This window comes from Hypanus sabinus, chromosome 1 (genome assembly GCF_030144855.1).
Source record: "Hypanus sabinus isolate sHypSab1 chromosome 1, sHypSab1.hap1, whole genome shotgun sequence".
Taxonomy (NCBI): Eukaryota; Metazoa; Chordata; class Chondrichthyes; order Myliobatiformes; family Dasyatidae; genus Hypanus; species Hypanus sabinus.
Window position 1 is genome coordinate 59,491,606 of NC_082706.1, and position 27,631 is coordinate 59,519,236.

The 27,631-nt window shown below is 45.2% G+C and overlaps 3 protein-coding genes across 3 annotated transcripts in view; all 3 read right to left on the reverse strand.

Annotated features, from left to right (window-relative positions):
* The window catches only part of LOC132401094 (uncharacterized), a 22,159-nt gene extending 13,855 nt beyond the window's left edge, over nucleotides 1-8,304 (reverse strand). The window contains exon 1 of the mRNA XM_059982967.1: nucleotides 4,456-8,304. Within this exon, the coding sequence (XP_059838950.1) occupies nucleotides 4,456-8,304 (3,849 nt within the window). The remainder of the gene's footprint in view (nucleotides 1-4,455) is intronic.
* LOC132394247 (paraneoplastic antigen Ma3-like) overlaps nucleotides 1-18,929 on the reverse strand; it is a 25,891-nt gene extending 6,962 nt beyond the window's left edge. Inside the window, exon 1 of the mRNA XM_059970136.1 lies at nucleotides 18,854-18,929. The gene's annotated coding sequence lies outside the window, so the exon portion shown is untranslated. The remainder of the gene's footprint in view (nucleotides 1-18,853) is intronic.
* On the reverse strand, nucleotides 1,184-3,930 carry LOC132394230 (zinc finger protein 229-like). The gene has a single exon (XM_059970113.1). The coding sequence runs from the start codon at nucleotides 2,706-2,708 to the stop codon at nucleotides 1,587-1,589; it is 1,122 nt and encodes a 373-aa protein (XP_059826096.1). The 5' UTR covers nucleotides 2,709-3,930; the 3' UTR covers nucleotides 1,184-1,586.
* Nucleotides 18,930-27,631: the final 8,702 nt, after the last annotated feature.

Genomic DNA, 27,631 nt, shown 5'->3' on the forward strand with positions numbered 1-27,631 from the left:
GAAGCATCGAGCACCTGACTGAGATTTGGAGACATCTTCCCAAAAACAGGGGTTCCTTGCATAAATACAGAACAAGGTGGTTAACATATTAAAAATTCAAAAATACATAAAAGACAAACAAACCAGGCAATAAATACAGAAAATGTCAAGAGAAACCAGACACAATTCAACACGTTCTGGGATCCTGCAGCGGTTTAACTCAATCTGATCAATTACGCAGGTACAATCAAGTGGCAAATACCATTCACCAAAATCTTGCTTTAAAATACAACCTGATTAATGCCCTCCATCACTTCATAAAGGCTCCATAAATTCAAGCCTGATCCAGTTTTAGAGTCAAAATCTTACTAATTATATGCTAATCAATACATTATTTCAGATAAGACAATCCATAATAACTATCTGGATATAATATTACAGGATAAAGTAGGAACAACCTGCTTATATCCCAGTATAGCTATTATGTCTATAGAATATTTAATCTATTTATATTGAGATATAATCTATTATATCTCAATAGATGAAACCATTCCCAACATACACATTCCTCAACCAAAGGGGCAACATACAACAGGCATTGTTTGTGTCATCAATCAGACAGGTGAATTATTTTCCCTGTCAATCAGCTTCTAAATATTGCTACTCTGACACTCGCTGCCACGCCCCACTGCTGATTCCCTTCTCCTCATCATATGTTCTGACCCGGACCATCGTCGAGAACCCCAAACTCTGCCCTGTGGAGATATGCCTCTGGTTTCTGACCCTGCTCCGATGAACATCCAATTAAAGGCTTCCCATTCTGCTTTCAGTCTTTAGAGCACAGTAGTGCTTTCTAAGAACACTTTAGGAGCAGGAAAAATGACCCAAAATGTGGAAATGTGTCATGATTAAGGAGGTTAACTACCAATGTCATTCTTCCTCAGCCCAGAGATTAGAGGGTCGAAGAACATCTCAGACAATACTGCTGTCAGCTCGACTTCTCAGTATGCAGAAAATTCAAAGGAAACCTCTTCGCCCACAGAGTGGTGACTGCAGCCTATCACCACAGGCAGAGCATGAGGTGAACATAAGGGGAGGATTTAAAAGGACTGTCATGGAACAGAATCACCGGCAGGGTCCAGCCGGCCTGAGTTGACTGTCTCCTGTACACTAGGTGTATTAAAAATTCACTAAGTACCGGACACAGAGTTTAAAAGGGAACTGATTTATTTGTCTCGGATACAGAATATTAAACGCCAGTTCCATTAAAGGTGAATAGGCAGCAGAAGAAACTCCTCCCATGTCCAGTAACCAGGGTGCAGAACTGGGTGTGGTGAGCAGCAGCAATAATTGCAGATTTCAGCACTGACAGTCACTCGTAAAATTTCATTCAGCAACAATGATGGACAAATATCCAGCATGAAACCTATTAAAACTTTCTCCCCAGTGTGAACCCAGTAGTGTTTCACAAGGTTAGGTTACTGAGTGAATCCTTTCCCACATTGACAGTAGGTGCATGGCCTCTCTCCAGTGTCAACTCAATGATGCACATTTGTTGGAAATGGCTGAGAGAATCTCTTCCCAAAATCTGAGCAGGTAAATGGCCTCTAGCCAGTGTGAACTTCCTGGTGTCTCAGTAGATGAGATGATTGTGTGAATACCTTCCCACACACACAGCAGGTGAACAGCCTCTCTCCAGTGTGAACTCGCTGGTGACTCCGTAGGCTGGATGAGCAAGTGAATCCCTTCCCACATTCTGAGCAAGTGAATGGCCTCTCCCCAGTGTGAACTCGTTGGTGTGTCATCAGATCAGTTGACCGAGCGAATCCCTTCCCACAGTCTGAGCAGGTGTACGGCCTCTCTCCAGTGTGAACTCGCTGGTGAGTTCGTAGGTTGGATGACTGAGTAAATCCCTTCCCACATTCTGAGCAATTGAATGGCCTCTCCCCAGTGTGAACTCGCTGGTGACTCTGTAGGTTGGATGAGCAAGTGAATCCCTTCCCACATTCTGAGCAAGTGAATGGCCTCTCCCCAGTGTGAAGTCGTCGGTGTGCCAGCAGATCAGATGACCAACTGAATCCCTTCCCACATTCTGAGCAAGTGAATGGCCTCTCCCCAGTGTGAACTCGTTGGTGTGCCAGCAGATCAGTTGACCGAGTGAATCCCTTCCCACATTCTGAGCAAGTGAAAGGCCTCTCCCCAGTGTGAACTCGTTGGTGCCTCTTCAGATCAGATGACCGAATGAATCCCTTCCCACATTCTGAGCAATTGAATGGCCTCCCCCCATTGTGAATTTGCTGGTGACTCTGTAGACTGTATAACTGACTGAATCGCATTCCACAGTCTGAGCAGGTGAACGGCTTCTCTCCAGTGTGAACCCGCTGGTGACTCTGTAGGTTGGATAACTGAGTGAACCCTTTCCCACAATATGAGCAGGTGAACCGCCTCTCTCCAGTGTGAACTCTCTGGTGGGTCCGTAGGTGGGGTAACTGAGTGAATCCTTTCCCACAGTCTGAGCAGGTGAATGGCCTCTCTCCTGTGTGAACTCGCTGGTGATTCTGTAGATTGGATGAGCAAGAGAATCCCTTCCCACAGTCTGGGCAGGTGAACAGCCTCTCTCCTGTGTGAACTCGCTGATGAGTCTGTAGGTTGGATGAGGAAGTGAATCCCTTCCCACAGTCAGAGCAGGTGAATGGCCTCTCCCCAGTGTGAACTCGCTGGTGAGCCATTGGGTCAGATGACCAAGTGAACCCTTCACCACAATTTCAGCAGATGACCAGCCTCTGCCCAGTATGAACTGACTGATGTGTCCACAGATGGGAAGACCGACTGAATCCCTTCTCCCACACAGAACAGATGAATGGTCTTGTCCCAGTGTGAACTTGCTGATACCTTCAGTTGAAATGACTGAGTGAATCCACTCCCTCTGTCTTGAGTAGGTGAACGGCCTTTTCTCTGTGTAAAATAGCGAGGATGCCAGTTGGTCAGCTGACTGAGTGAATCCCTCGTTCCACTTCTTCAATATCTAAATTGCGCTAGCAAAACTGGTGTGTTGTTCTTGAATTCCCATAGACAAATTCCTTGTCATTTTTAACCTGTAAAAAGATTTAAAAATCCATTAATTGCTGAAGGACAACATTTCAGATGAGATCACTTGAATTGCCAGGGTGTGATCTGGTATCACACTGTTACAGTGAGGTTCAACACTAGTTGGAGATAGAAATCATCTTCTAACTGGGCAGAGTGCTGGTATCTGGAATGACCATCAAACTCTCTGATGCTCTTCCTGCCTCTTATTCTTATAGAATTTGGCATTTCTGCCATCTCCAGTCTGTGACTTGGCTCAGTTTCACTCTCTCCATTGGTATTATTCCCTGTTCCCACTGAGCTGTATGTGTACCTGGATCACACAGTAACCGAAACATTCTCATGCAAATTGCATTTGTTAACGTGCAGCTGGGATTTTCTTTTTTGTACTGTTAAAGTGACACAGTTTTATGCCAGGTAAATATCTCCTACTCAGATGAATGATTGGTCTGCACAGCTGTTGAAAGGAATTAGAGTGAAAGTTAGTAGTCCCACCCTATCTCAGTGGCAAAAGCCAGCTTGCATTTACCCTATCTATAACCCGCATAATGGTGATACACCTCCATCAAATCTCCCCTTATTCTTCTACATTCAAAGGAATAAAGCCCTGACCTGTTCAATCTCAATTTATAACCCAAGTCCAGCAGACCTGACAACATCCTTGCAAATTGTCTCTGAACTCTTTCAAACTCTTTTACATTTTTCCTGTAAGTTGGTGGTCAAAACTGCACACAAAACTCTAAATTAGGTGTAACACTTACCCACAGGCTGGTATATGTCTAGGGGAAAAAGGGATCCAGCCACTCTCCAACCCACCTTCCGTACACGCAGGTGCTGTGAGAATCGAGTTTACGCCTCGAGCCCGCCAACAGTATCAAATCCACAACAAATACCGTTATGAAATACACTTTAAAGAGTTTACTAAAATTAAAAAGAGTAGTAAGCAATACAATATATATACACAAGGAAAAAAAACAAAAGGCGCCACTTATCAAAGTTCAGTCTGTTTAGTGCACTCGTTGGAGCTCAATCAACGAACCAATCGAACCATCCGGCCGTCGCACCTGGGACCACCCCGGTGGTCTTACGAGCAGTCCAGCACACGTCCACCTTCTTCCATGTCTTCCTCGGCCTCTCCCAAAAAAACCCGCGAAAACCCCTCTCCCAAGTTCCCAGCATCACAAGACACAATGACATTCCCCATTGATTAACAAATGAATACAATTACCATATCAGCCATTCTAAAGTGAAACAACGGCTAGAGAAACACTTATCCGACAAAGAAACATTCCTACTTGTAACAAACCAAAGAGGCCATTTTGAGTAACATACCCAGGACATTGTACATTCTCTCCCCACCAGCAAATGTCATGCCCTCATGGCATTACTAGAGGTCCCCAAAGCTTCTTGCAACACACAAAACCCAACCCAGGTGCAGAAGGCAATGACATAACTACCCAGAGCAGTAGAAATCACACTCGGTTCTCCCGGTACCACATATGTCAACCGCTCTGGGGGGCGCCTAATCCTCTGAGATCTCCATACCCCTTCTGCCCCACTGGGCTCCCTCGTCACCTGCGAACCCACTGTCTCGGACACCCCAGGTCTACCTGACAGACCCGCACCCCCTTCCTCACAGGGGTCCTCCCTCACCCGAGATCTCTCCGGCTCACGCTCAGATTCCACCCTCTCTCCCACCAATGTAGGCTGCCTCTCCATCTGACCCTCAAGACCTTCCCTCCTCTCACCCAATTCAGTATGGGAAGGGCCAGGAGCCTCCTCTCCTGGTACTGGAGCACTAGCGAATGGGAACAGGTCCCACTCATCTGAGTCGTCCTCCTCTGAATCGGTAGCCATTCCCGAGTGAGGGACCCGTCCCCGCTCTTCAGCAGCGGGCTCTTCCCGTTCTCCGCTCCCTCGCAGAGTCCTTGTACTGGGCGTAACCTCCCACTCGGGCTCCTTATCCACCTGCACCGCTTGACCCAGTGGCAGCAGGTGATTCCTATGGAGTACCTTGATAGGCCCTTTTCCATCCTCGGGTTTCACCCGGTAAACTGGCAGGTTCGGCATCTGGCTCTCTATTACATAGGGGCTGGCCGCCCATCGATCTGCCAACTTGTGCTTACCAGGGAGTCCCAAATTCCGTAAAAGGACCCGGTCGCCCGGTAATAATTGTACAAACTTCACCTTTCGATCATACCGCATCTTATTCCGCTGATTTTGTTTGGTAGCCGCCGCCTCGGCCAACTCGTACGCCCGCTGTAACTCCCTCTTCATGTCGGACACGTACTTTAGATGGGACTTCCCGGGAAATTCACCCACTCCACCTCCAAAACACACGTCAATGGGCAACCTCGCTTCCCGCCCAAACATCAGATAATAGGGTGAATACCCTGTAGCCTCATTGCGAGTACAATTGTAACAGTGAACCAATTGTCCAATATGACGACTCCACCTGCTTTTCTGCCCAATCTCCAGCGTCCCAAGCATATCCAACAGGGTCCTGTTGAATCTCTCTGGCTGAGGATCTCCCTGTGGGTGGTAAGGGGTAGTCCTGGATTTCTCAACCCCAAGCATAGTCAGTAATTCCTGGATAAGGCGGCTCTCAAAGTCCCGCCCCTGATCACTATGGATTCGCCTGGGAAGGCCGTAATGCACAAAGTACTTCTCCCATAGCACCTTCGCCACTGTCGTCGCCTTCTGATCCTTGGTGGGAAATGCCTGAGCATAGCGAGTGTAATGATCGGTGATGACTAATACATTCGCGGTGTTGCTGGTGTCAGGCTCAATCGACAGGAAATCCATACATACCAGGTCCAGAGGTCCCGCACTCTGCAAGTGCGACAGTGGAGCCGCCAACGCTGGCAGGGTCTTCCTCTGGATGCAATGACGGCATCCCCTACAGTATTCTTCGACGTCCCCCCTCATCCGGGGCCAGTAGAACCAGTCTTTGAGTAATCCATATGTCTTTTCCACCCCCAAATGTCCAGAATCATCATGTAAGGCCTGGAGTACAGTCTGGTGATACTCCTCTGGCAGGACCAGTTGCCAACAGCGGGGTTGGTCCGGAGGCGTTGTTACCCGGTACAAGATTTTGTTCTTTAACTTCAACCGAGACCACTCCTTCAACAACAGAGGCACGTATGGGTGTTTCGCCTTCTCAGCCAACGCCCCATCCCCCTTCTCGACCGCTCTCCACACTGTGCCAATGCCCGGGTCATTTTGCTGAGCAGTTGCCACTTCCCCCGGACTCAGTTCCGGCAACTGTTTAGTCCCCAGAGCGGTCAGGTCACAGTAAACTAGGGGTATGGCGTCGTCAAAAACCCCCAAATGGTCCACGGCTCGTTCCAGCCTCCCTCTTCCCTCGGCCTTCACGGTGATAACAAACTGACACATCGCCTTCACTCCAGGGGCAGGGACACTCTCCCACTCCTCGTCCTTCTCCTCCTCCCCCGGCTCCCGACGAGACAATGCATCCGCATCGATATTCTTGCTTCCGGGGCGGTACCTCAGGCTGAAATCATATACCGACAATGCCGCCAGCCACCGATGTCCTGTGGCATCCAGCTTCGCCGAAGTCAAAATATAAGTGAGAGGATTGTTATCCGTTCTCACCTCAAACTTGGCTCCGTAAAGGTAATCGCCCAGCTTGTCCACCACCGCCCACTTCAGCGCCAGGAACTCCAACTTGTGAGTGGGATAGTTTCTCTCCGATGGCGACAAGCTTCGGCTGACAAAGGCTACCGGCCTCAATGCTTTGCCATGCTCCTGGTACAGAACAGCCCCGAGACCCTCTCGGCTGGCATCCGTGTGCAGCACATATGGCTTCTGGGGATCGGCAAAAGCCAACACCGGGGCCTGGGTCAGTGCCCTTTTCAAAGATCGGAACGCCTCTTCACATTGATCATCCCATCTCGAGCCAAAAGGTTCCGCCGGGTTCCAGTATCCTCCAGCATCCTGCCTCTGGTTCCCCGTCCTCTTCTTCCCCACCGGGGGATAGCCACACAACAGCTGAGTTAACGGGTGACACACTTTGGCGTATCCTTTCACAAATCGCCGGTAATACCCACAGAACCCCAAAAATGAGCGCAGAGCACCCACTTTTTGGGGTCTCGGCCAGGTGGTCACAGCCTCTATCTTGGTTGGATCAGTAGCCACTCCTTCTCGCGAAATGATATGGCCAATGTAGTTAACCGACGACTTGCAGAACTGGCATTTGTCCAGGGAAAGCTTCAACCCTTCTTCATTAAGCCGGCCCAACACCTTCAACAGTCTCTCCTCATGTTCCTCCAAAGTCGATCCAAACACTATCAAATCGTCCAGGTACACCAGCACCTCCAACAGATTCATATCCCCCAGAGTTCTCTCCATGAGCCTCTGGAAGGTGGCTGGGGCTCCGGATATGCCTTGGGGCATTCGTTCGAACTGAAAGAACCCCAGTGGGCAGATAAAAGCGGTCTTCTCTTTATCGGCCGCACTCATCGGGATCTGGTAATACCCACTTCTTAAATCCAGCACACTGAACCACTTTGCACCGCTCAGGCAGGCCAACGCATCCTCGACTCTTGGGACAGTATATTGATCAGGGACAGTTCGCCGATTCAACGTCCTGTAGTCAACACACATGCGCACTCGCCCATTCTTCTTCCGTGCCACCACTATTGGGGACGCATAAGGACTTCGAGACTCAGCTATGATTCCGGCCTCCTTCAACTTGCACAAGTGCTGTCGCACGTCCTCAACATCTGCCGGAGCCAGCCGCCGGGATCTCTCTCGGAACGGGGTGTCCTCCGTCACCCGGATGGTGTGGCGAGTGCTTTTGGAGCAGCCAACATCAAACTCGCCCCGAGAAAAAACAGCTTCCATCTTCAGCATCTTCTCCACTAGCCTGCGTTTCCACTCCGGCAACACTGGGGAATCCCCGAAGTTAAAGGCTTCAGCGGTCAGCTCCCTTCGATGCTCCGATCCCTCCCCGTTAGGGGTCCGCACTAGTGCGCTGGACATTACCGTCACCGGGAACAGATGTGCCAGCGGCATTCCCCTCTTAAAGGTGATTTCTCTTGCCGTGGTGTTCCTGACACTTATAGCTATACGCCTCGCATGTACCACCCCTGGTCTCTGCACTTCGGGCCTCACCAGCGCCCCCGCCGGAAATCGTGTCTCCCCTTCAAGATCGTCTGGGGCATCTACTAACAGGGCTTCTCCTGTCGGCACTCCTGGGAATCTGGGGGTCCCCATCACTAGTGCTACCTCCCCTGGTTGGATCACCTTGGGCCTCGCCTGCGTACACCACACCGTCCCTCGTTTACACTCCGGGTCCAGCCCTTGGGAGGCAACCCCTTCTTCGAACACTGCTCGAAACACTGGATGCACCGAGAGGGTCTCCAGAAAGTCTTCCCCCCCTTTCTCCTTACAAGCTCCCAGGAGCCGTCGCACAACTGGGGAGTTAGTCCCCACCAGGAGGGCAGCACCACCGGTTTCCACCGGGTCAGGACACACCAACACCAACGTCTCAATAGCTTCCGACACTCCCACATCGCCCTCCGAGAACTCCAATCTCACCGGTAGGTACCCATCGTACGGGTAGTCACCCTCGCTCACACCCCAAATCTGCAGGGCGTCAAATGGTGTTACGGGCAAATGCTTTAGATGTTGATTGTAGAAAGACCGGTACAATAAGGTCACCTGCGATCCAGTATCAAGAACGGCTTTTGCGTAAACTCCCTCTATCCGTAGACCCACACTGGCACGGGGTCCTACCAGCCCATCCGGAACAGAGGCGTGGGCACCCGGTGGTCTTCCGGCTGATCTCTGGGAACGTGTTCCTCCAGAGGCTCCAGTCCATTCCCTCACTGAGCCTCTCCTAAGTTTCCCCGACACCTCTCCCTTCTTAGTCGCAGGGGGGCTTGTCCTCCGCGGGACTCCTTGTCTCTCACAATCCCACCTAAAGTGACCCTCCTCTCAACAGCTATAGCACACCCTTGGCCTTTCACAGTCCCGCCTGAAATGCCCCTCTTTCCCACAGTTAAAGCACACACTGCCGGCTGCCCCTCCTCTCCCAGGACGGCTCCTGCTCCCAATCCACTGCACTGATCGCCCCTGAGAGTAGGTACCTCCCCTGTCCCTCCCCTCCAAAGGGGGTTCCCTACTCCCCGGGGGTTTGTCATTCCTCCACTCAGCCACCACTTCCTGTATCGCTGAGGATCGCTCCCGTAGGCCCGTGCCCCTTTTCCGCCCCAATGCTCTCTCTTCCTCTCGCACCTCTCTAATCAGTTGCCCGAAGGATGGAGGGGGACCTTTCCTATAAGCCTGCCGGATAGTCCACGCCACCTTGTCCTCCTCCAGAGAGCCACTGAATAGCTGACTCATCCTCACGCTAGCCACGTCAGTCGCCTTCACTACCCCTCGGCGCCACAGCCCCGAGAGCATCCCCTCCATCCTAAATATGTACTCGGAGAGCTTTTCCCCTCTCCATTGTTCCAGGCGTTGAAACTCTGCTAAAAGCAGCCAGGGTTCCCCTGACAACCCAAACGCTCCCTCCAAAACTTCTAGGCAGTCCTCCACTGAGGCCCCAGGCTTCTCAGCTTTCAACTCCCGGATGGTTGTGGCTGCTAAACCCCTCAAACTTCCCAGCAATCGCTGCCTCTTCTCCTCCTCTGAACCTGGCCACTCCTCTAACATCAAAGACGTATGCTCGATCCAGGTCTCATAGTCCACCTCCCCATCCGGAGTAGGCTTGGCTCCGGAGAACACCCCCAGCTTCAGCCGTGGCCTCTCGGCCACCCCCACCAGGGAATAAAGTGCGGCTGCCAGCTCCGAGACTTCCACCCTACCTGGGGAGCGGGGCTTAGTCACGACTCCCTCCTCCCACCTCCCTTTACTAGTGCCGGGCACCTCTTTGGGGTCCACCTCTAGCTCTAACTCTTCCCCCGATGTCTCCTCAGCCTCATCCTTGTAGAAGTGGAGCCCCCACGGGCCCGCCTCCCCCGGTACACTGACCGTCGCCGGCAGTCCCACTGTCCTGACTTCAGCACTCGTACGAACCAACACCCAGCTAGACCCCACCTCTTTACCACACCGTCTAGCTACCAATTCTACCTGCCCAATACCCTTCACCGAACGTAAACCCCTCACTACCACGTCTCCTGAAACTCGAAAATCCACTCCGCTCACTACGCATGCGTACTGTACCGGTACATCTTCAAACTGGCACCAACAAACAAACTTATCTCTGTCCATCTTCCTCTGCTGCCTGCGCGACTCCACAGCCCCTGACAATCCAATCCGGGACGAGCACCCCACAAATGTAACACTTACCCACAGGCTGGTATATGTCTAGGGGAAAAAGGGATCCAGCCACTCTCCAACCCACCTCCCGTACACGCAGGTGCTGTGAGAATCGAGTTTACGCCTCGAGCCCGCCAACAGTATCAAATCCACAACAAATACCGTTATGAAATACACTTTAAAGAGTTTACTAAAATTAAAAAGAGTAGTAAGCAATACAATATATATACACAAGGAAAAAAAACAAAAGGCGCCACTTATCAAAGTTCAGTCTGTTTAGTGCACTCGTTGGAGCTCAATCAACGAACCAATCGACCCATCCGGCCGTCGCACCTGGGACCACCCCGGTGGTCTTACGAGCAGTCCAGCACACGTCCACCTTCTTCCATGTCTTCCTCGGCCTCTCCCAAAAAAACCCGCGAAAACCCCTCTCCCAAGTTCCCAGCATCACAAGACACAATGACATTCCCCATTGATTAACAAATGAATACAATTACCATATCAGCCATTCTAAAGTGAAACAACGGCTAGAGAAACACTTATCCGACAAAGAAACATTCCTACTTGTAACAAACCAAAGAGGCCATTTTGAGTAACATACCCAGGACATTGTACATAGGCTTTACCAATCTCTTGTGCAAAGTCAACATAACATCCATCTCCCGTACTCAGTACTTTGGTTTATGAAGGTCAATGTGCCAAATTTTTTCTTTCCGTCCCAATTGAACTGTGACACCACTTTCTTCTACAACACTCCTCAGTGCCCAACCAGTCACTGCGTAAGACCCACCCTGGTAGGTCCTACCAAAGTGCAACACCTCACACTTCTCTCCATTAAATTCCCTTTTCCATTTCTCAACCCATTTTCCCAGCTGATCTGCATCACACTGCAAGCCATGTTAGTCTTCTCGAGTCCACTGAATCCCCAGTCTTGGTTTCATCCACAAAATTGCTGATCCAGCTAACCATGTTATCATCCAGATTCCTGATATAGATGACAAACAACAACAGATCCATCACTGATCACTATGGCAACTGCTAGTGACAGGCCTCCGGTCAGAGAGGCAACCATCTGATACCACACTCTGGCTTCTCCCAAAGCCAATGTCTCATCAAATTTACTATCTCATCTTGAATGTTGAGTGACTAAACCTTCTTGATCAACCTCCCATACGAGACCTTGTCAAGTGCCTTGCTGAAGTCCATGTCGTCAACAACCACTGTCTTACCCTCATCCACTTTCCTGATAACATCCTCGAGAGACTCTATAAGATTGGTTAGACATGACCCACCATGCACAAAACCATGCTGTCTATCCTTGTTCAGTCCACATCTATTCAAATACTTATATACCTGGTTTGTGCACATGTGTTCCAATAACTTTCCAACTACTGATGTCAAGCTCACCAACATACAATTTCTTAGTTTATTTTTAGAGACTTTCTTGAACAGCGGAGCAACATTGGTTGTTTTCCAATCCTCCAGTCCTTCACCTGTAAATAAAGATGATTTCAATATTTGTGCTTGGGCCCTGACAGTTTCTGCACTTGTCTTCCGCAGTGTCCCAAGAAACAATTTGTCAGGCCCTGGGGATTTATCCATGGTAATTTGCCTTCAGACAGCAAACACCTCCACCTCTGTAATCTGTACAGGGTCCATGAAGTTGATACTGCTTTGCCTCACTTCTATAGGCTCTGTGTCTGTCTCCTTTGTAAATACAGATGTAAGAATATTATTTAAAATCTCCCCCATCTCTCTTGTCTCCTCATATGGATTACCATTCTGGTCTTCTACAGGATTAATTTTCCACGTGCAATCATTTTGCTCTTAATATATCTGCAGAGTCCCTGAGAATTCACCTTCACCTTGTCTGCTGGGGCAACCTCATGCCTTCTTTTATTTATTTTATAAATGTTCACTTTAATTTCCTGTACTTCATAAGTACCCCATTTGTTCCTATTTGTCTGTACCTGGTATGCACCTACTTTATTTTGATCTGGGAGATGGAAGTCAAAGGGGTGATAGAGCTGCATGGTGGGAGCTGGGGGTCGGGTGTCTTTAAACTAAATTTGCAGGGGGAATGGGAGTTTGAATAACAGATAGTGGAGGGGTTGTGGAGACAGATGATGTTCAGACCTCAGACAAAGTCAGGAATGAAAAAGTTGAGCATGGTACAGTGACTATGCTGAGCCCTGTATACTTCAGTACATGGAGCATCGTAATAAAGGCGGATGTATTCGGGGCATGGAAGAACACCTGGAATTATGACACTAGGATCTGGCAAATGTGGACTGGGACAGGCTGCTTTATGGCAAAGGTGTGCTTGGTAAATGTGAGGCCTTCAAAGCAAAATTTTCATAGTACAAAATGGGTATGTGCTTGTCAGAAAAGATAGAAACTGGTTTTAATGAGATATTGAGACCCTGGTGAAGCACCCTGTCGCATAACAGGGATAGGTAGGGAGGTTCCTATGGAAGATAACTCATGCATGACAACAAATAAGAAATACATCAGGATGGCAAAAAGAAGGCATGAGATTGCCCTCACAGAAAAGATTAAAGATAATCCTCATGGATTCTAGAGATAGATTAAGAGCTAAAGGATTGCAAGGCATAAAGTTGGTCCTCTGGCAGACCAGAATGGCAATCCACGTGTGGAACCAAAGCAGATGGGGGAGAGCTGAAATATCTTTGTCATCATTATTTGATGATGATGATGGTTCTATGGGACTGTGGAAAAGTGGCATTAAAACCGTGGACCCTGTACAGATTAAAGAAGAGGAGATGTTTGCTATCCTGAGGCAGATTAGGGTGGACTGATCTCCAGGGCATGACAAGGTGATTCTCTCGGACCCTACAGTAGGCAAGTACAGAAATTGTCGGGGCCCTAGTAGAGACAATTAAATCATCCTTGGTGACAGGAGAAGGTATCAGAGGATTGGAGAACAACCAATGTTGTTTCGCTGTTTAACATAGAACACAGAAATCTACAGACCCTTCAGGACACAAAGTTTTGCCCACCATGTAACCTACTCTAGAAACTGACAAGAATTTCCCTAACACATAGCCCTCTATTTTTATAAGCTCCATGTACCCATCTAAGAGGCTGTTAAAAGAACCTATTTTATCTGCCTCTACCACCATTGCTGGCAGAGCATTCCACGCATTAGCCAATCTCTGTGAGAAAAATTTAACCCTGACGTCCCCTTGGTACATATTTTCAAGCACCTTAAAACTGTGCCCCCTCGTGTTAACCATTTCAGCCCTGGGAAAAGCCTCTGGCTATAGACATGATCAATGCCTGTCATCATCTTATACAACCTAAAAAAAGACTCTAAACATAAACAGGGAAATTATACATTGCTTTCTGGATTCATTAGAAATATACACAATTATGAAGGTACAGATAGGGTGAATGCAAACAGCTTTTTCCACTCAGGTTGGGTGGGATGACAACCAGAGGTCATGGGTAAGTGGGGAGGGCAAAAATTTAAAGGGGAACATGTGGAAAAGCTCTTTAATGAAATGGCCATGAGAGTGTGGGATGAGTTGCCAGCACAAGTGGTTTAGACCAGCTCAAGTTCACCATTTAAGAGAAGCTTGGATAGGTACCTGGATGGTAGGAGTACGGAGGGCAGTGGCCCCAGTGCAGGATGTGGCACTAGAGAGTTTAAATATTGTGTGATTGCCTAGAAGGGTCGAATGGCCTGTTTCACGGAACTTCTCCATGCCCCTATGTCAGAGAAGCTGGCCAAACTTGATTGGAAAGGGAGACTGGTAGGAATGACGATGGAGCAGCAATGGCTAGAGGTTCTCGGAGCAATTCAGGAGCTGAGTGATCAATACATCCCAAAGAAGCAGAAACATTGGAAAGGCAGGAGGACACAACCGTGGCTGAAATGAGAAGCCAAATTCAACATAAAAGGCAAAGAGAGCGCAAATAATAGAACAAAAACTATTGGAAAGCTTTTAGTAACAAACAGAAGAGAACTGAAAAATTAAAATCAGATATGCTCAGGACATTGAATTATGATTGGTAGTCATTAATGAGTCTTGGCTGCACCCAACAGACTGAGGGATTTTGAGGAACAAAATATCTGGGGCCTCAATATCTCTTGAACACCGAGGTTCCCTACACCAGTTAACTTTCAACTTTTATTTTGGAAGGCACATACAAACACTGCACCCTCACAATTTCACTTCTGAAGGCCTCCCACTTACCAAGTACATCTTTGCCAGAAAACAGCCTGTCCCAAACCACACTTCTCAGATCCTTTCTGATACCATCAAAATTGACCTTTCTCCAATTTAGAATCTCAACCTGTGTTCCAGACCATTTTTTTCATATTTAGTTGGAATCTCATAGCATTATGATCACTAGATTCAAAGTGTTCCCATACAGTAATTTCTGTCGCTAGATCATTTCTGATAGCTAATTGCACACTCCTATGTTGGAAATTCTACATGCTGATTAAGGACACATTTGACAAACTCCACCCCAGCTAGTCTTTTTACAGCATGGGAGACCCAGTCAATATCTGGAATGTTAAAATCACTTACTATATCAACATTTGTTTATTAGCATGGATTGCAATCTCTCTACAAATTTTTTCCTCTAAATCACTCAGTCTGGTGAGTGCAAGCAAGTCGCAGTATTGGCTACAACATCTTGATTCCATGCCCTCAGCTCAACTGGCTTTTCTATGATGCTTCCTGCATTGTGATATACACAGCTCAGCACATTCAGCGCACCATGCTCAACCTTTTGATTGCTGACTTTGTCTGAACAACATCTGTCTGGGCTTCAAGAAATCAACCTATCCCTCAATGTCACAAAGACAAGGGAACTGGTTGTGGACTACAGAAGGAATGGAGACAGGCTAACCCCTCTTGACATCAATGGATCTGGGGTTGACAGAATGAACAGCTTTAAGTTCCTCGGCATAAACATCACCAAGGATGTTTCTCACCACAACCACAAACTGTTCCAGCTGCTATCATCTGGGAAATGGTACCACAGCATAAAAGCCAGGCTCAACAGGCTTCTGGACATCATCTTCCACCAGGTCGACAGACTGATTAATTCATGCTGATACAATTGTATTTCTGTTATAATGACTGTCCTATTTACAAACTATTTATTATAAGTTACTATAAATTGCACATTGCACATTTAGATGGAGATGTAATGTAAAGATTTCTATTCCTCATGTACGTGAAGGATATAAGTAATTTCAATTCAGCCTCTCCACTGTCTGTTCTGGCATTCTGACTCCAATCCCCCCTGCAACTTTAGTTTAACCACCCACCCCGACCCCCCCTTCCCACCACACTCTAGCACTAGCAAGCCTTAACCACTAAGATATTAGACTTCTGCTAGTTTTAATACCCAACTAACCAATCCCCTATCACCCATTTGACTTTCCTCTGCTCAGTAATCACCCCCACCAACAGTTTCTAACAACCTGTTGTTGTGTGGGATGGCCATAAGAGTATTCTGTGATTGCTTTTTAACCTCGTTCCCCTTCCTAACTCTCAGTGCAACTCATCTCTCTTCATATCATATCTGTCACCCACCTGGACTCCCAAATGATCTGGAATTCATCCATTTCCAGCAACTCCCTAGCGTGCAAGGTTACAAGCTGCAGCTGGATGCACATCTTGTACATGAGGACATCAACGACACAGAAAGTCTCCCCACCTTCCTACCAATGCGCTGTCTAATTTGTAATGACCAGTGTGCTGCAAAATCGTGTGCTGTGCAAGTTTTACCCAGTGACAACAACATGTGCGTACTGAATTTTAAATAGAGAGGTATATATTTTAACAGCTAGCAAATCACTATCAGTAAGAACTTTGATTCAGTTCATCTGCACTGTCGAGGGTTATGAAGGATTTTCTCACTTCAGCTTTTGCACCCCATCCATATCTGATTTGCTTGCTAAATGACGCTTAAAAAAAGTCAGATTTCCAAAAATCACTCCACTTCTCCCCACTTCCAAATTCTCCAGCAACCTTTGCATCGCCACAATACACACAGGTAACACCAGTTTCTGTATTGGACATAAATATTTCACCTGAACCCTCCCCCAGGTAACTGATGGTGGTGAACCCATTGGTGGCAATGCCAATGAATATAAAGGGAAGGGCAGCAGATTGTCCCATTGGAGTCTGACATGTTTGTGATGTGAAAGCTACTTGTTGCCCAGGGCAAAGGTGTCTGATATCATTATGTACCCAGAGAAAATGGGTCAAAACATGTTCTTGTGGGTAGAAAGGTCCAGAACAAGAGGGGATAGAGCAAGCAACACACACAAAATGATGGTGGAACTCAGCAGGCCAGGCGGCATCTATAGGGAGAAGTACTGTCGACGTTTCAGGCCCAGACCCTTCGTCAGGACTAATTGAGAGAAAAGATGGTAAGAGATTTGAAAGTGGGAAGGGGAGAGTGATATCTGAAAGGATAGAAGACAGGAGGAGAGGGATGAAGCTAAGAGCCAGAAAGGTGATAAATAAATAAGGGATGGTGTAAGAAGGGGAGGAGGGGCATTAATGGAAGTTAGGGAAATCAATGTTCATGCCACCAAGTTGGAGGCTACCCAGACGGAATATAAGTTCTTGTTCCTGCAAACTGAGTATGGCTGTCTGGGAGACTGTTTCACTGAACAACTACGCTCTGTCCGTCAGAGAAAGCAGAATCTCCCAGCGGCCACACACTTTAATTTCACGTCCCATTCCCATTATGAAGGGAAGGGCAGCAGTTTGTCCCATTGGAGTCTGGCATGTTTGTGATGTGAAAGATACTTGTTGCCCAGGGCAAAGGTGTCTGATATCATTATGTACCCAGAGAGAATGGGTCAAAACATGTTCTCACGGGTAGAAAGGTCCAGAACAAGAGGGGATAGAACATGCAACACACACAAAATGCTGGAGGAACTCAGCAGGCCAGGCAGCATCTATGGAAAAGAGTACTAATGCTGAGTTCCTCCAGCAATTTGTGTGTGTTTAAAAACGCAAACAAGAGGAAATGTGCAGATGCTGGAAATTCAAGCAACACACACAAAATGCTGGTGGAACGTAGCAGGCCAGGCAGCATCTATAGGGAGAAGTACTGTCGAAGTTTCAGGCCCAGACCCTTCGTCAGGACTAACTGAGAGACAATATGGTAAGAGATTTGAAAGTGGGAAGGGGAGGGTGATATCTGGAAGGATATACAGGAGGGGAGGGATGAAGCTAACAGCTGGAAAGGTGATTGGCAAAGGCATACACAGCTGGAGAACAGAAAGGATCATTGGATGGGAGGCCTGGGGAGAAAGAAAAGGGGGGAGAGCACCAGAGGGAGATGGAGAACAGGCTAAGAGTGATTGTGAGAGAGGCAGAGAGAGAGTAAAATAGGAGGGGTGATAAATAAATAAGGGATGGTGTAAGAAGGGGAGGAGGGGCATTAATGGAAGTTAGGGAAATCAATGTTCATGCCACCAAGTTGGAGGCTACCCAGACGGAATATGTTGTTGTTCCTGAGTATGGCTGACTGGGAGCCTGTTTCACTGAACACCTAGCTATGTCCGTCAGAGAAAGCAGAATCTCCCAGTGGCTACACACTTTAATTTCACGTCCCTTTCCCATTCTGATATGTCTATCCAAGGCGTCCTCTACTGCCAAGATGAAGCCACACTCAGGTTGGAGGAACAACACCTTATACTCTGTCTGGGTAGCCTCCAGTTTGACGGCATGAACATTGATTTCTCTAACTTCCGTCAATGCCTCTCCTCTCCTCCTTACCCCATCCCTGATCTATTTATTTCACGCCCCTCCCTTTTTCTCTCTCTCTGCCCATCACTCTATCTGTTCTCCATCTCCCTCTGGTGCTTCCCTCCAACTTTCTTTCTCCCCTGGCCTCCCGTCCCATGATCCTTTCCCTTCTCCAGCTCCGGATTCCTTTTGCCAATCACCTTTCCAGCTCTTAGCTTCATCCCTCCCCTCCTGACTTCTCTTATCATTTCAGATTTCCCCGTCGCACTCCCCCTCCCACTTTCAAATTTCTTACTATCTTTTCTTTTAGTTAGTCCGGAAGAAGGGTCTCGGCCGAAACGTCGACTGCACTTCTTCCCATAGATGCTGCCTGGCCTGCTGCATTCCACCAGCATTTTGTGAATGTAATTTGTGCGTGTTGCTCGGCATTTTCAACATCTGCAGATTTTCTCTTGTTTGTGGCTGGAAGTAGAACAAAACTGATTTTCTTTACTGATTTTTTTAAGTAAAATATTTTGTTCCCGTTCTCCAAGTTCCTAATCCTTGCGTTTAGATAGCTGGAGCTCAGCTCTGTTGGTTCCCATTCCCTCATCAGCGGGAAGATCCCCGGAGCCCGTGTGCAAATCGTGGGGCTGAGAGAGAGGGTAGAGAGCAGGACTGTCGCAGAATTGCGCGCAATGGTGTCCGCAGGTCAAAGCAATTGCCCTTTACTCGGTGTTGAAATCTCCGAGCCGGAGATGTTTTCTTACCTTCTACGATCCTTCTGAGGCCTTTGTGTACTGCGCGCAGGCGCAATAGTAGAGAACTTCCGCATCCATGACGCCTGCGCATTGGTTCGGAGCTTCAGCGAGGACGAAAATTGTTACGCAGAGCTTTCTGGGAAATCACGGTGCCATTAAGTGTTTCAGCAAGTACCAGTTCAATGTCCAGAGCTCAGATTTTTTTTTGTGTAGAAAACTCAGCAGCTCTTTTAACGCAGAAAGCAGCTCCCATGAACAATACAATTAATATCGCCAAGCTTTCCGCGTGTTTAACGCCGAAGTAGAACCTTCTTACAAATGCAGATATGAAACACAAGAGATTCTGCAGTTGCTGGAAATACAGAGACACACTCACACAAAATGTTGGAGGAACTCTGCAGTTCAGTCAGCAATTAAGCAGAAGAGTAACAGTCCAGACATGCTGAACGGGCTCGGCCTAAACTTTGCTATTTATTCCACTCCATATTTGCTGCCCCATCTGTTGATTTCCACCAGTAATTTGCAGAAATTTACCACCTTTTTGTTTTCGATTAAGCAGTTTCAAAATTTTTCTGATCTTTCATTTGTAGCCACATCCTGCTGGTCTGGTTCCTCTTCCTTCTCTCCGTCGTAAACTCCAGGCCCCATCTCTCTCTCTGGAGCAACAACGCCCTGACTCAGGCTGACAACTCGTTAGTTTCTGACTCTGTTCCATCGAAGATTCACTCGCTAATCTGCTGCCAAACTTTAGAAGTGCATTGCAACAGCCCATCTGTCCGAGGCACAGCGCTTTGAAATGAGTGAAAATGACACAAAACATTGAAAAGTGCAGGGAGGAAAGGGTTTCACCACCTTAATCCAGAGCGTTGTAGAACGTCAAAGCTACAGTGAGCCCATCGTCTTATTCAGCCAAGAGAAACTCATGCAGGTAGATAAAATTATGAGGGACATCGATCATATGGAAAGCCACAGTCTTTTCCCCAGGGTGGAAATGGCTAACATGAGGGGGCATGGCTTTATGTTGCTTGGGAGTAGTTGCAAGGGAAATGTCAGAGCAAGCTTTTTACACAAAGAATGTGTGCAGAATGCACTACCGGTGACGATGGTGCAGGCGAATACAATAGGGTATTCTACGAGATTCTTAGATTGGTACATGGAGTCCAGAACAATAGACAGCTGTGCAGTAGGGTAATTCTAGCCAGTTTCTAGAGTAGGTTACATGGTTGGCACAACAATGTGGGCCGAAGGGCCTGTAATGCGTTCTAGATTTATATGCTTCTATGAAATTAAAGGGAAATCTCTTCTCTGACAGAGTGGTGACTAGTTGCAACCTGTAATCACAGGGAGAGTGAGAGGGGAACGTCAGCGAGAGATTTTGATATACTGATATGGAATAGAAACATGGGCAGTGACCAGATGGGCCGAGTGGCCTCTTGTGGTCATCAAGAGTGTGGCAGAGATAGGAAGTACCTGAGACACGGGATCTGACACAGAACTGATTTATCTTTCACAGATGCACAATATTAAACACCAATCTAATTTCAGGCGAACATCAGCAGAATGGACTCCATCACTGCTCAGTGACCAGGGTTCAGTCCTGGATGCGATGAGCAGCCGCAAGAACTGCAGATTCTGAGAGTAACAGTCCCTCATGAACCTGCAGCTGCCTCTGTCACTGTGATGGTTAACCATTTAACACGAAGCTGATTTCAACTTCCTCCCTGATGTGAAATTGCTGGTGTTGCAGCAGCTGGGATAATTGAGTAAAAGTCTTTGCTCACTCTAGACACTAACGTGACCTGTATATGTTGTGACCTCACCGGAGCATCACTAGCTGGGTTAACTGAATGAGTCTCTTCACACACACGGATCAGGTGAACGACTGCTTCCCCGTGCTGCTGAATCCCTCACAAAATGAAATCTCACTGCTAACAACGCCATGGCAATGTATCGAATCAGATCACGGACATCGACATGTGATCGTGCTCTCCTTGTAGCGAGTGGATCGTTGTCTTCTCCAGCATCTCCAACTACACATTCAACGAAAGGCGGCTTTGATGCATTGGTAAACTGACAGATACAACGGAACTAACGTGATGTTGTGCTTGTGATTCTCATACATAAACCTTTAGACAATTCTGCACTGTTAAAGGTTTATAAAGTACGTCAGTGGGTGAAGGACAACATTTCAACTCAGATCATTTTTGTCTCCATGGTGCCTTCTGATAAAAACACTGTCAGAGCTCAAAACAATTTGGAGGAACAAGACTTCATCTTCTAACTAGCTACAGTTCCGTCATCAGGCACAATATCAAACTCACTGCTTCCCTCTCTGTATCAGAGTGCATCATTCCTCCCCTTCATCAGTCTGTGACTTGGCTCAGTTTGTCTGTTTCCTTCGCATTCTGAGCATTGGCCACACCTACCAAGATCACATTTTATTTACACGGCTGCGACTGGAGACTTTCTGATTATCATGTCCCTCCCGGGATCTGTCGGAGGTAAGCTCAGAGTCAGCAATTGTATTGAACATCGAGAGTAGGTGATTAGGTTTTTTCGTTGGAGATCGATGAACTGCCGGTAGTGTGTGGCTGGATGAGTGGGTCGTTTTCAGACTGGAAGGAGGTAACTTTTGGAGTACCCCAGAGATCAGTCTCTGTCCCTGACCACAGTTGTTCACCGTGTAATGTCCTGGCGGAGGCAGCGAAATGTGAGATGTCCCAGTCTGCTGGTGATGCAGAAAGAGTGGAGTTGGGGGAGAGGAGGCTATTCACATGCAAGGCTATTCACATGCAATTTCGTAGCTTTGCGATCAGTACATAGTGCACTGTGGGGCTGCACTGGCGTGTTTTATTACACAGACACTGTGGGCTATGAGGATTTTGTGAATAAAGCACCATTCTCCAATTTAGAATCTCAAGCCGCGGCGCAAGCCTATCGTTCGTATATTTAAGTCGTATTTATGGCATTGTGATAACCAGATACTATAGCCATCCACGACCTCTCTGTCCAGTCCTTTCAATATTCGACTTCATGGGGAAATTTGGCCACAGGCCCATCAATACTGTCATCCGATGCATTGACACAGAACGTAAACAGAAACGTTACCAACACAGACCCCTGTGGACCTCTGGGGTAGTAATCTCAGGATTGCTGCCTGTGCCACGTGCTAGCGATGAAAGAATAGCATGATCAGGCTTATTAATGTGTGGCTGGGAGACTTGTGTACAGAGACAGGGCTTCAGATTTCTGGATCACTGGGGCCTCTTCCGGGGGAGTTAAGACAGGTATATAAGGGTTGGATTACACTTGAAGCTGAAGTGGTCCAATATCCCAGCGGGCACATTTAATAAAGCTTTTAGTGAAGGTTTTAACTAATTTGGCAGGGAGATGGGAACCGGGGAGATTGGGCTGAGGGAGGGGGAATCAGAAATAAATCAAAGATAGCATGCAACAGCGATTAGAGAAAGAACGGGGAGGAGATAAAGCTTAATCAAAGCCAGTGGCTTGAGTTACAGGGCAATGGAGTCGTGGTGCAATTAAAACAGAAAGCAACAAATGCTGGACTGAGAGTGTTGTATTTAAATGCACGCAGCATAAGGAATAAAATGGATGATCTTGAAATTCAGCTTTAAACTTGGCTGAAGAATGGCTGCCATTGGAAGCTGAACGTCCAAAGCTGTAAGGTGTACCAGAAAGATAGGTTAGTAGGCACAGGAAGTGTTGTGGCACTGTGTACAAGAAATAATATTTAATCATCAGAAAGAGGTGACATAGGATTGGTAGGGGTAGAATCTCTATGGGTTAAATTAAGAAATGGTTGAATTAAAAAATGTACGATATCTGTCAATGATTTGGACTATGTTATTAGTGGATTTGTGCAATGGTGAGGCTCGATAAGGCACTCGTAAGTTCACACAGACTAATGTGTGCAATTTTGGGCTGCTTATTTTAGAAATGATATACTGACATTGGAGAGGGTTCAGAGAAGATTCGCAAGATTAATTCCAGCAATGAAAGGGTTATCATATCAGGAACTTCTGGCAGCTCTTGGGCTGTATTCCCTGGGGTTCAGGAGAATAATGTGAAAAAAGGAGTATTCTCTATTACTAGGGTGCATATGCTTCCGGACCTCAATTAAACCATAATCAATTAAAAAGGAGTTAATAAGTGATGCAGAAAGATTAGGAAGTTGATGTTTGGATGATGACTTATCCGTTAAAGGATTTAGACAAGCATTAATATCTCCACCCATTAATAACATACATTCATTTAAATCGGGTAATAGAGCAAAACACCGTTTTAAAATATGAAGGATCATCAACATTTGGTCCATAAATATTAACCAAAAACATTTTCCTATAACAAACAAAAATCTACCATTAATATCAGCTACAATATCCTCCTGATTAAAAGGAATATTAGAATCAATAAAAAAATAGAAACACTTCTAGCTTTACTCTGGGAATTTGCATGAAACTGAGGATCCTACCAAAATTTAAAAAAATGATTTTTATCACATAACCTTATATGCACCTCTTGAGCAAAGATTATATCAGGCTGGAATTGGTTAAAAACTTTAAATGTTTTCTTATGCTTAATAGGATGATTCCAATTGTGAACATTCCAAGTTCAAACATTTAGCTGTTTAGATATCATCTTGGAACTTTGCATCTAAAAACAATAGTTAGATGCATGTCAGGATAATGTAGTCGAAAATGGCAGAGATGAACACATGAAAAATAATTGACGTATGCTCCGGGATTCCGTAATGTGGGAAAAAAAAGAAAATTCAAAGCCCAGAAACAAATCGATATCAATTAGCGCAAGCCCCAAGAAAAGCATAAATACAGATACAAACTCCACCTAAGGAAAAAAAATGAAAAAAAAATCATCCCTGTCTGTGGAAAATTGCCATGAGCGGCTGTGGAGGCCAAGTCATTGGGTGTACTTAAGGCAGAGATAGATAGGTTCTTGATCAGCAGGCGCATCAAAGGGTTTGTGTTGAAGGCAGGGGAGTGGGATGACTGGATGAATGGCGGAGCCGACTCGATGGGCCGAATGGCCTAATTCTGCTCCAATACATTATGGTCTTATGGTCTATTACACTGTTTCGCCCTGCCAAAGTGCAGCTAATATTTCTAGGTATATGACCCGTTCATATGAGAATTTAGCCTTTCCAATTTTTCTGAGCTTCTCATAAATGTGTAGATTTTAGTTAAGCTTTGCTCGACAATTTCCACACAATTAAAAGAGTTTATTACAGTTTTTATTTTTGCACTACTTGTATGATTTAACTATTTAATTTGTATACTATTGTAATTCATGGTTGTTAAAATCTATTGTTATCAATTAGATTCTACTGCTGCCGCAGAGGCAATGGATTTTATGAGATATGCCAGTGCTATTAAACCTGATTCTGATATTGATGTGAGAGACCCACCACCGGTCAACTAATCCCAGTTACCGCAGATCCACATAGATCAATATATTACAACAGTACATTGAGCTGATATACGACAAAACAATAACTCTAACAAAGCATAATGCTGCAGAGAAAGTGCAGTGCAGATAGACATATGGTGCAGGGATCACGTCGAGTTACATTGTGAGGTCAAGTACATTTTATCAATCATTTGGCTTATAACCACAGACAGGAAGCTGTCCTTGAGCTGAGTGGTACGCGCTTTAAGGATTTTTTTTATCTCTTCTCTGATGGGGGAGTGGGTTTGCAGCAAGAATGTCCAGGTTGTGGGGATCTTTGAGTACATGGCCTGCTTTTCCGAGGCAGTTGAAGTGTAGGAAGAGTCCATGGAGGGGAGGCTGGTTTCTCTGATGTTCTCTGTTCTCCAAAGTTCTCTGCAGTTCCTTGCAGTCATGGGCAAAGCAGTAGCCATACGTAGGCCTGAGCTATCGACAAGAAGTTCAGTGACCTCGGCCTTCACCTTGCTTTGTGTAGCTGGATCCTGGACTTCCTGTCAGAATGCTGGCAGGTGGTAAAAGAAGGCTCCCTCACCTCTGTCTCTCGGACCCTCAGCACACATACCCTACAGGGTTGTCTCCATGGCCTCCTCCTTTGCTCTCTGTGCACCCATGACTGTGTCGCCACTGTGACTGTGTTTCCTTTTTCCTGAATTATGGGTTATGTGTCTTTTTAACCTTTTATGATATACACAACTAATATTGGCATGATGGATAAATCTATTAATTTTATCTCTTGGAATACTAATGGTTTAAATCATCCGATTAAACGTAAAAAAATATTTAAGGTATTCCATAGATTGAACGCTAATATTATTTTTGTACAGGAGACCCATATTAGGAGGGAGGATAATCAACAATTTTTTTTAGGTTCTGGAGGGTCAACAATTTCACTCGAATTGTACCGCTAAAATTAGGGGTGTGTCTATTTTTATAGACCCCTCAATTTTGTTTACACATCATGAAATTATTTCTGATCCACAGGGCAGATTTTTGTTGATAACTGGTTCACTTTTCAATCGGAAAGTGGTTCTAGTTAATATTTATGCTCCAAATTTTGACTGCCCTGATTTTTTTAAACGTTTATTTACTTCCCTTCCTAATCTGAATGAATATATGTTGATAATGGGTGGAGATTTTAATTGTTGTTTGAATCCTTTGATGGATAGATCTAAACCTATTCGAACTCTTCCGAATAGATCAGCCTTACTTATTAATTCTTTTATGGTTGATTCGGGAATTACAGAAATATGGCGGTTTTTGAACCCTAAAGATAAAGAATTTTCATTTTTTTCACATGTATATCATAGTTATTCTAGAATTGATTATTTTCTTATTGATCATCGGTTATTAACGGATGTTATTGATTGTAAATATGATTCTATTACTATTTCGGATCATGCACCTTTGAAGTTATCTATTAAGATTCCGGACTTTTCCAATAATGTTAGATCTTGGAGACTTAATGCTACTCTGCTTCAAGACCCAGAATTTGTCACCTATATAAAACAGCAAATTGATTTTTTTTTCTCAACGAACTATACTGAAGAAGTTGACAGAGGAATACTTTGGGACTCTTTCAAGGCTTTTATCCGTGGACAAATTATTTCGTATTCCGCTGGTAAAAGGAAACAAAGATATTTAGATATTGCTTTATTAGTGGATAAAATTAAGGAAATTGATAAGATTTATTCCGTGACTCCTACCATAGAACTTTATAAGAAGAGAGTTGAGCTTCAAATGGAACATAGCTTATTATTATCTTCTTCAATTGAAAATCAATTAATTAGGAGCAGGGCTCAATTCTATATTCACAGTGATCAAACTGGTAAACTGTTAGCTAATCAATTAAAAGCTATTTCGACCAAGCGACAAATTATTAAAATTCGTAAACAAGACGGTAATTTAACTACTGATCGTAAAGAAATCAATAATACTTTTCAAGATTTTTATATATCTTTATATCAATCAGAATTTGATGGTGACCTGTCCATGATGGATAATTTTTTTAACAATTTGAATATTCCTAAACTGATAGGTGAAGATCGTAGCTTGTTTGATGCTCGTATCTCTATGGCCGAAATAGGTGAGGCTATCTCATCAATGAATTCAGGGAAAGCTCCTGGCCCTGATGGTTATATTGTAGAATTTTTCAAAACTTTTTCTTCTTTGCTTTCCCCTTGGTTATGTGAAATCTTTAACGATGCGTTTGCTAAGAAGAGACTACCTCAATCTTTTTATGAAGCTACTATTTCTCTAATTCTTAAAAAAGATAAAGATCCTACTTTATGTACATCTTATCGCCCTATATCATTATTAAATGTAGATTCTAAGATTCTTACAAAAATTTTAGCCACTAGATTAGAAAAGGTACTACCACAGATTATTTCAGAAGATCAAACTGGTTTCATTAAGAATCGGTATTCTTTTTTTAATGTTAGAAAATTGATTAATATAATTCATACTTCATCACCCACAGTCCTAGAATGTGTTATCTCATTAGATGCTGAAAAAGCCTTTGATAGAGTTGAATGGACATATTTATTTAATGCATTGAGAAATTTTAATTATAGTCCTAATTTTATATCATGGATTAAACTAATATACTATAAACCTGTTGCTTCTGTTCTTACAAATAATTATAGATCCTCCTTTTTTCAATTATCTCGTGGTACGAGACAAGGTTGTCCTTTAAGCCCTTTATTATTTAATATTGCATTAGAACCTTTAGCCATTGCTATTCGTGGGAATCTCCTAATATTTTTGGTATTACCCGTAATGAGAAATCATATAAATTATCACTTTATGCTGATGACTTGCTGTTATATATTTCTGATCTTGATAGATCTATTCCCACTATTTTATCCTTGTTGGCTCAATTTGGTAGTTTTTCTGGTTATAAATTAAACTTAGATAAGAGTGAATTATTCCCTTTAAACGCGCAAACTTTATTGAATGACAGGATTCCATTTAACGTTGTTACTGATAATTTTATCTATTTAGGTATAAAAATTGCCAAGAAATATAAAGATTTATTTAGACTGAATTTTTTACCTATGCTTCTTCAAATACAACACCTTACTTCAAGATGGTCTCCCTTATTCCTATCATTAGTTGGTCGGATTAATGCTATTAAAATGATGAATTTACCGAAATTTTTATATTTATTTCAAGCCTTACCAATTTTTATTCCTGAATCCTTTTTTGACAACATTGATTCAGAAATTTCCTCATTTGTGTGGCAAAATAAAAACCCCAGGTTAAGTAAAAGACAATTACAAAAATCTAAAAAAGATGGTGGTTTAG